Source organism: Besnoitia besnoiti, chromosome IV (assembly GCF_002563875.1).
Source record: "Besnoitia besnoiti strain Bb-Ger1 chromosome IV, whole genome shotgun sequence".
NCBI classification, from domain to species: Eukaryota; Apicomplexa; class Conoidasida; order Eucoccidiorida; family Sarcocystidae; genus Besnoitia; species Besnoitia besnoiti.
The window spans coordinates 2,239,922-2,248,794 of record NC_042359.1 but is presented as its reverse complement, the minus strand read 5'-3'; the positions used below and the strand labels follow the sequence as shown (position 1 = coordinate 2,248,794).

Below are 8,873 nucleotides of genomic sequence, written 5' to 3'. Positions count from 1 at the left end.
CGTCGCGGAGGCTGCAGCGAACTAGACTTGCATGGCTCACTGGCGCTCCGCAGCCTTCGATAAGCGAAGGTAGGTCCCCCGCCCTCCCCCCCGCCGACTAACAGAGGTGCTTTTCGCGGTCACGGCCGATGTGTGTGCATGCACGGGGCCTCCGTATGATTCGTGTGGCGGGTAGTTTTGCTCTTGTTCTGTGTCGGTCGATCGGCGTCTACGCGTGTGTTTGTGTAGGTGTCACGCCGTGGCTGCTTAGTAAAGCTGCGCATGCTTTGTCTGCTCCTCTGGGGAGTGGAGCTGTGTTGTCGTTCGCTAATTTCGAGAGTTTTCGGGCCGTTTAGATCGGTTAGCCACCGCAGCAAAGGGAAGTGGAATTGTGTCTGTGTGCGTGTTCTGCAGAGAAAGGAGCTCTGGAGAGGCATGCGCAGGCCGATGGCCCAGCGAAAGCGAAGAGGTCGAGGCACTTGCGAGATCGAAGAGAAGGGTGTCGAGATGCGGTTGAAGCAGCAGCAGCTTTGTGATTAAGGACGGCGAAGTGGGATTGGGGGGGGGGGGGGGGATGACGGGGCTTGAACAGCGAATCCAGCGGAGCGGCAGAGAGGATGCTGTCCTGCAGAAAGCGTGTCTTTTTTTGTCGCGGATGAGGCCAGATGTCTCCAGTGGAACATAATTTCGCATCGGTGGGGCGCCTCAGGCACGTGAAGAGACGCGAAAAACGTGAGCGACGCGCGAACAGGCAGGAAGTTCTTGCGTGCGTATCGTTCTTCGGAGAGAGGGAAACAGACAACCGAGAAGTTTGTGACTGACAAATCTTGAGACAGCTCGAGGTGCGCACGCTCGAAGGGTATGCGGTATTTACGACAAAAGACCATACATGATGTCAGCGCTTTTTTGCGGGTGGGGTTTATTTTTCAAAACCTGTTCCGCGTCATCCTCTGCGGCGCAGCGTCGTGTGAGTCTCTTCTAGCAATGAGGAGGAGGGCACAGTTACGTCGTCGCACTGAAAGTTGTTCTTTTCGTGAGACAGAATTCCGGCACAGAAAACGGGTTTATATGTGAAGACGGCAGTTTCAGGAGCTTAGCATGCTCTGACAGTTAGCACCTGTTAAAAAACAGCAGGTCGATTTTCCATCCTGCACGCACAGCCGCGGGTGCCGTAGTTCTCACTGTCAGAGTTTTCTTCTTGCCACCGGTGTATTCACATTTTTTCTGCTGGCGCAACGGCCGAGGTACTGTCGCTGCGAGGACTAGACAGCACGTAGTCTGCAACCAGCCAAGCGGTAAGCAACCGTGGCGGGAGCGTACACGCAATATCTTTACACTGGGCACGGCTCGGCACCAAAAAGTCTGTGCTGTAGAAGCTCTAAAGTCCGCTGCTCGCTTAACAACTCCAGCTACGCTCTCGTACAAAAGTATGGTTCAACGGATAGATCAGCATCTTCTGGGAGCGGGAAGATCCAGAGAGTATGCGAGCGAGAGCCGCAGACCGTCACGAGTCGAGAGGCAAGAAAGCACAAAAGTGGCAGGCGAAGCGCAAGCATCCAGCACGTGCGACGAAAGGCGGAGTATCACGTCTTTGTTCACCGGATCCAATTTTTGTATTGACCATCATGTCAGGTCCATCAAAAGTACTGATATCTAGCGTCCCAATATACTGCAGTTCAGTTCAGATCGAGGAGTCGAGGAGGTACAATGACTTGCAGTCATCTTAGTCCCCGATAGGCGCGGGCGCCCTGCGCGGAGAGTCGCTTACATCGGCCGCGAAAAAAAGGCGCAAAGCTTGAACTACCGAGAGAGCGTTTTCCAGTTCCGTCATGCTTTAGTAAAGAGGTAAAGAGGTTGTTGACGAGAGAAGAGTCGCAAACAGCTTGGTTTAGACCACTGTATCGTTGGTGGTGTGACGTGTTCGCTAGAGTTTCGGGAAAAAGGACAACCGATTGGTAGTCATTGTCACCCCTTAGGATAAAAGGAATACCGAAGCGCTGATTCCCTCGTCTTCTGTGAAGCAGTAACGGGCAATCTCTGGGCGCTTTCGCTCCGGCTCACCGGAGACTCGGTCGTTGCGTGACACGAGTATTGCTGTCGGTGCAGTTGAACGGAAGGTCTGAACCGCCAGGCGAGTCAGATCAGCCGGTCTTCTGGTAGCCTCGCGCTTGTCAATCGAATTGGCGCCCTCGTGCTTGTCAATCGAATTGGCGCCCTCGCGCTTGTCAATCGAATTGGCGCCCTCGCTTTGTCAATCGAATTGGCGCCCGCGCGCCCATCCATGATGTCCTGTTCGCTTTGCCGCTCAAGGCGCTGAGTGGAGAAACCCGCCAGCAAGAATATCGTGTCGTACTAAGTCCGGGCTAACAAGCCAACAGACACGCGGTGTCTGCACGACCTCGCTTGTTACTTCCGCGGGTTTGTATGTCAGGCGCTTGCGTGCCGCAAGTCAGGTAAATTTATTCCCTCTGGCTGCCTCCCCTGGTTCTATGAACGGATGGGCGGGTAGAAGGGATAAAAAAGGTCCGAGGCTGGGAGACACTGTCGCCGACCGGCGAGTCTGCCGCAGATGTCAGGTAGACCGGCCACCCCAAAAGTCCGGTCTTGCTGAAAATGTGCAGCGGATGATTGCCATGTGAAACGCTCGCAACCGTCAGTAGACTCAAGTTTGCTTGTTTTCTAGTGGCAACATCGCCAGCCAGGTAATCTGAAGTGGGGCTACCGTTCCTCACATCGGCGTGAGTATGTCCCGTATGGCTCAAGCGTAGACGGCTGAGGCATTTGGCAGCGCGCTGCGGCTGTTCTGATTCAACACGTGTGTTCGCAACAGGTATTGCTTCGCTCCCCATTACGTTGGCATACAACAGGTCGTCATAACGTAGTTGTGAAAGAGCTTTCCGCCCAGTCTACGCCGTTGTGCGCACGTTTTCCACCGTTTTTCGTTCTACTCGTCGTGTCCGGGACTTCCTAGTGTCTGCACAAAATGGCACGCCTTGCATGTGTATCTGTTCCGACCATTTTTATATTCCTCAGCGTGGCGTTCACTTCCCTGAGGCCACTCGATACAGATCGCCTTGCGGGAGGCGACAACTCGATACACGCACCTCATCTGGTTTTTGGCACTGCGAAGATTCGCGGGCCGCTGGCGCGAGCCGCCCGACGGGGTATCACCCAGCTCGGTCGCAATGTCACTAAATCGGTACGCCGGATTGGGCGACGCGCAGGCCTTCGCATTCTGCAGGAAGAACGCGAACCCGAGGTCGACTCGCGGCCTCTCGCTCACGGGAAACCGACAGCCGCTGTTGCGCCAGCAGAGGGCTTCTTGGGGAAAGGCAGGAGCAAGCATCACAAAAGCCGTCCACTGTCGTCCCATAAAGGCAAGGACGCCACTGTGCCAGATTCATCCTCATCTACTGCGCACCACATGCCGACACACGTATCTGCCCTGGAGCACGCGCACCACCACGAAACAGCAAAGGTGATAAAGAAGCAGCGCCCCCGTTACATTGGACAAACAACAGTTATTGTAGACAAGGACGCGCGTGCTAGCAAGGATGGGGGAATCTCTCGGCCGCCCCGCAAACTTCAGACGGTATACACTCCCATCAAGACGCCTGCATCAGTCACACCCGTCCAGTCCGCTTCGTATCCCTCGGCAGCAGGCCCTTCAGATTTCGCTCGAAGAGTTCTGGGGTACTCACAACAAATGCAGGGACCCGCGCAAAATGGAGCGGTCTTTCCAGTCTACGACGTGGTTGGCTCCGCTGCGTCTGTCGTCAACGGCATGGGGCTCCCCTCGTATTCTTCGAACCCGCCTGCTCCTTCGGGAACTGATGTCTTCGCTCAGCGAGGGATGCCCAGCTACGGTTACCCGATTTTTCCACAGGATGGATTGACCAGCGTAGCAAACAGCCTGGTGCAGACGCTGGCAGCAGGTCCACAAAGTCTACTTCGGAGTCCGTCGGATGCGCCGGTTGCAACCGACTTTTGGGGACTCGGCGAACTGGGCAACGTGATAACGAGAAATACCAACAATCTACTACAAGCTGTGGGCATTGGTGCTTTTGGTGGCTGGTGAGTGTCGTCTAAAGTCGATTCATCTGACTCATGCGGCCAGCATGTGCACCAGGCGCAAGGGATAATCGAAGCGACAGCCACGCGCACTGCGCCGAAACCCTGTAACTGGGTGTCACAGGCAGTGAAGCCAGTCGCAGGCGCGCAACTTCTCTTCGAAAGGGTAAAGACTTTCTCGTGATGTAGGCCTGTGCCTAACGCTGCTACAGTGCCGGGCCTGGAGACCAGCGTTGACATAAACCAAGGCGTTTGGTGCTTCAAGTTTAATTCTGGTCAAAGATGAGTGTGCTTCTGGACAACTCCGTCCAAGGCGGAGTGTGTCGAGCATCGTGTGGCTTCTCGTTTCAACTGCGGTCGTTAAACGACTAAATAACTACGCAAATGAGTGCCACTGGCAGCACAAGTGGTTTCGCCAGAGGCTCACTACTTCCGCAGACGAACTGTGGTTGCGACGAGAACGAGTGTAATTCGACATCCAAACCAACACAGCCTGAACCAACAAACGCGAAATAAAACCGTGCATGTTGTGTCATTTCGCATGACAACATCAGCGTGCCTAGCGTCACAACTCATTTATGAGAAACGAAGCAGACTCCGAAGTGACTGCGGCCCACTAAAACGACAGTGTAACTGCAAAACGCCAAGCTGCTAATGAAATGGTCCCGACACACGCTCATGTGCATACGCACCTCAGCGCGTAATAACGACAGCCTGTCAGATGCATATATGCAAACCTCACGCAGGATTAATGAAACACATGCAACAGAAGCTGTCACCCATGCTCTACATATTGACGCCAAGTCGGCTGGTCCAACGCCTGTACCTATTCCTCCGCCAGAAAGAAATTGAAGTCGTAGCTGTGTCTGGCAGAACGCCTCAGACGTGGACAGCGACACACTGCGGGACATTTGTCAGCGGTATAATCGGAATCAGCCGTACGGCGAGCCGAGAGGTATATCTCGGTTTCATGGACAGTCAACCTACCAGCTGAAGAAACTCCCAGCCCAACAGTATAATCCCGCGGCAGCCGCGGCACATATCTCGCTGACCGCGAGACGCTGCGCTGGTTTTGCGTGGGGGTATGCAGCAAGGGACACTGTTCACATTCCAACAGCTGCCCATCGAAGCACTGTTCCTCTCTCGAAGCTGAACAAATCCACTAAAGTGGATTACCCGACGGTGGTGTGGACTCCTGTTGCCGCGCGCCTCCGCAACCCTCTCCGCCGACGTTCGCAGCCACGACCAGGAGCACACTGGGACGAGAGAGGAACTAGCAACCCTACCATCTCTGCGATTAACACAAGAGTTTCTCTGGCGCGCCGCATTCGTGAGCGTGTACCCTTATCCCTCATCACTGAATGCTACCAGTTTTCACGACCGGTGCTGCCATTTGTAACGTGTGGCTCGTCCCGGAACAAGGGGGTGGCTGCGGTAATGTCCTGAGGCAGGATCCGCTCATGCTCATTGCATATGAGTGGGGCTCGTATTGCATCCTGAATGATGAGTTCCTCTGGTCCAACCTCAATTGGATCAACCGTGCCATCGAGTGGAACGTTGTCAGTGCAAATAAACAACCAAAACGGCATGCAGGTCTTGCCTGTATAGGCGTAGTACACCAGATGCCCCAAGTGGGAGGCTTCCTGAAGCTGACGCTGCCGCCGAGACACGTTCGGCACCGGTCCGTCGCTCACGTGTTCGCCGAAATCGGTGAAAAACAGGTCGCCAGACCCTTCTTTTAAAGCGACTTTCCCTGCGTGACTATCGTCGTCGACCACTCCTGCGCGGTGCAAGGAGGAAAGAATCTCGATGAGGCGCTTTGCCACATACAGCCGTGCTTCACGTGGCCAGCCTGGCACCGACAAGAGGTCGTTCAGCGAGCACTTCATGAGCGGATAGACAAGGACGGAGTTCCATAGGACAGCGGTGCTGACAGCACCCTTTACCATTTCTGGGAAGCCGTGCACACGACGAGCATCACCAATGGAGAGCACCATACCATGAGTTAGGATATTCTCTGCGCCAAAGGCTGCGGCCAAGGCATCACGGACTCTCAACTCCATATCAACTTGTATTTTGGTTCCTTGCAAGCGAGATCGATTGGTTTTGGAGCACGGCGTGTTCGAGAAGTGAATTTTCATTGCGACATCATGCCCAGCCGATACGAAAGTTCCTTTGATGCTTAACCCACAGGCACCCGCCCCAATGATAGGCCCGCGAATAAATTCCTCAGGGGTGCCGCCCGCTTCCTTCTGCTCGAACAAAAAGAGATTCCCTTCGAAGAGCGTCTTCCCAAGCAGCTTGTAGATTGTCGAAATTGAATTGTTCTTTCGAGAACTCTCGGGCGGCAGATGAGCCGCAACCTGAGTCTTCACCCACGCGCTGCCTACTTCGATCCTGCTATTCTTGGAGCGAGGTACTGTTTTGTGCGACCTGAAGAGCCAAAAAAGTAACCAAGTGTGTGTGTGTGGCATACGTGGTACACCTATCCTTGGTGGCGGGCTGCTTCACATCGCCGAAAGAAACATACAAGCCAATGAATGCGAAAAACAGCTATGCTGAATGTGCGCCCACGCGGGACGATCCAGAGGCTACCCTGATACTAAACTGGCCAGTCTGACGCGCTCTGTCCACTCACATGCCCACAGTCCAGGCAAGGACTAGAGCAACAAGACGAGAGAATCGGCGCGCCATAGTAGTTTCTATGCTCTAATGTGAGCCTTGATTGCTGTGACGGAGCGAAGGCGCGAGAAACTGTTTCGGGGTTACTGTGAGACTGGCCATACGGGGAACTGAATTTCGTCTGGGCAAACGCGCGTAGCAGGTGAGGCGGCTGTCATATTGGCCGTCGCTCCGCAAGTAGTGTTGCTCCGCTGTCGCAATCTGTAGAGTAATGCAGCTCACGATTGCGAATCTTCTGTGAACAATTGGAAACGCCGGCTGGTCATTTCTAGGTAGTTGTTTGGGGAACCGTGCCTGCGCATGCAAGACCTCGTCAGGGGCCCTCAGCCGCAAGAGGTATCACGACGGCCTGGGATGGCCGGCAAGACAGGGACGCAAAGGTAGGGAGGGGTGAGTAACAAGGGACAGCAATAATTCTGTGCATGTCTCGTGCAGAGCTCGAACGCGGCCGGATTCAAATTCACGGAAAATTCTCCCACAAGGCAAAACGTTCCGCCGAGGCGCGCATGTGGGTTTTAGGGCGAGCTCAGGGACCCAACATACAGAGACGCTACGCACACAGTTACACTGGTGCTGGTGAGCCGATAGCTACGTCGGACCCTTTCTGAAACGACGGGGGCGGCCTGGACTGACCCAGAGACGTGTTGCCGTCTCGAAGGTATCTGAAGAGCAACCGAAGCGATACGGCGTGCCACGATGCCGCACGACTGGCATGGAATCCGTGCCACTGCAGCCTAGCATGTACGTTGTGTTTGATCTGAGGGGCACGCGAGCCTTATCGTGTCTGTACTGTAATGCACGCAACGGACCTGATCACCCAGCACGCATGACTGTGGAGGGGCCACAGATGCATATAAATCATGGATTAAATGAGGAATACTCATCACAAAGAAGGATATAGCTTGTGTTAGTACCCCTTCAGCGTTAGGGTCCGAGGATACATACAGCCCATGTCTCTGCGCCGCAGGTACGCCACTGACGCATGGTTCAACGGGTATGCTACCCTGCGGTGTAACATCAAGATTGCCAGCTGATGATTGTAAGGCCTTGCCAACACTCGACCATAACGCAAGACCCAGGCACTGTGTGGCACAGCTGTTTGTGTTTCCCGTTTCCAGCTTATCTCAGACAAGATATTACTGTGTAGTTCTGCACAGATAGCGCACAGGGGGTGCACGTGGCGGTAGAAGACCAAATCTAGAGGCTTCCGCCGGCCAGCGCGAGCAAAAACGAGGCAGGTGCCGGGTGGCGAATCAGGGCATTCGTTTCGATATATGTTTCAAGCGTTTTGGCCCGTGCGGCCAAATGGGTGAAGCGAGTTGAGGTTCGCTTTGCAGTTGGTCTTGGGACCCCTTGGCCGTGCCCTCCTGTACTTCTCCTTTGAAGGGCAGGGGTGTCTTCTGTCGACATTCTCGTCCCTATCGTTGTCGTTCAGAACTCCGGTTCCCAAGTGCTCCCTACTACTACTACTACTCATTACTGCGAAGCAGGCAGACAGCATTCTTCGGTATCTCTGCTGCGTCCGGCACGCACCCATACGTAGAATGCCCAAACTGGTCTTCGAACGTGCGGCCCCTGCGGACTTTGCTGGCCTCAGGTGCGCAAATTCCTGCAAAAGAAGCGAGCCACGAGTAGACGCATACCCTGACGGACACCCGGCTTTCAACCCACATGCGTCTTAGGCCGCAGAATAGTGCCAGCGACGTCTCCAACGATCACGAGACAAAGCCCGATGCGGAAACGGCTGACGACGTGTCACAGCATTTTTTAAAAAATTTAAAATCACTGGTTTAAATAATTCTAAACTAAGAATTAATGAAAGTCCCATAGATCTATAAATTAAATCATTACTCTATACGTGAATAGTCGCTCCCTCTATTCTGACGGGCTGCAGAGGGCGCGCGCGGGATGGAATCGGTACTGGCGGTGGTCGGGTACCCGCTCATGCATATTTGAACTCCCTCGCTGGGTGCCGAGGAATCGGGTGGCCTTAGTTCCCGTCAGTGGACTGCCTCATCGGGAGGTCGGAAGGTCGCCAACCAACGCCAGCGGGAACCGACTGAGGAGATTCAGCGGTAAGACCTGTTTTTCTTCCCCCCCAACAGTCGAGGGATCTGGGACCATCGATACTTCACTAGCGT

At 54.5% G+C, this 8,873-nt stretch overlaps 2 protein-coding genes across 2 annotated transcripts; one reads left to right on the top strand and one right to left on the bottom strand.

Annotated features, from left to right (window-relative positions):
* Positions 1 to 2,962: 2,962 nt before the first annotated feature.
* BESB_054380 (uncharacterized protein) lies at positions 2,963 to 4,057 on the top strand (the record flags this gene model as incomplete). The annotated part of the gene is made up of 1 exon (XM_029363873.1): positions 2,963 to 4,057. The coding sequence occupies one exon, from the start codon at positions 2,963 to 2,965 to the stop codon at positions 4,055 to 4,057; it is 1,095 nt and encodes a 364-aa protein (XP_029219796.1).
* A 1,357-nt stretch (positions 4,058 to 5,414) lies between these two features.
* BESB_054370 (protein kinase (incomplete catalytic triad)) lies at positions 5,415 to 6,998 on the bottom strand (the record flags this gene model as incomplete). Its single annotated transcript, XM_029363872.1, has 2 exons — positions 5,415 to 6,483; positions 6,955 to 6,998. The coding sequence occupies 2 exons, from the start codon at positions 6,996 to 6,998 to the stop codon at positions 5,415 to 5,417; spliced, it is 1,113 nt and encodes a 370-aa protein (XP_029219795.1).
* Between the last annotated feature and the right edge of the window lie 1,875 nt (positions 6,999 to 8,873).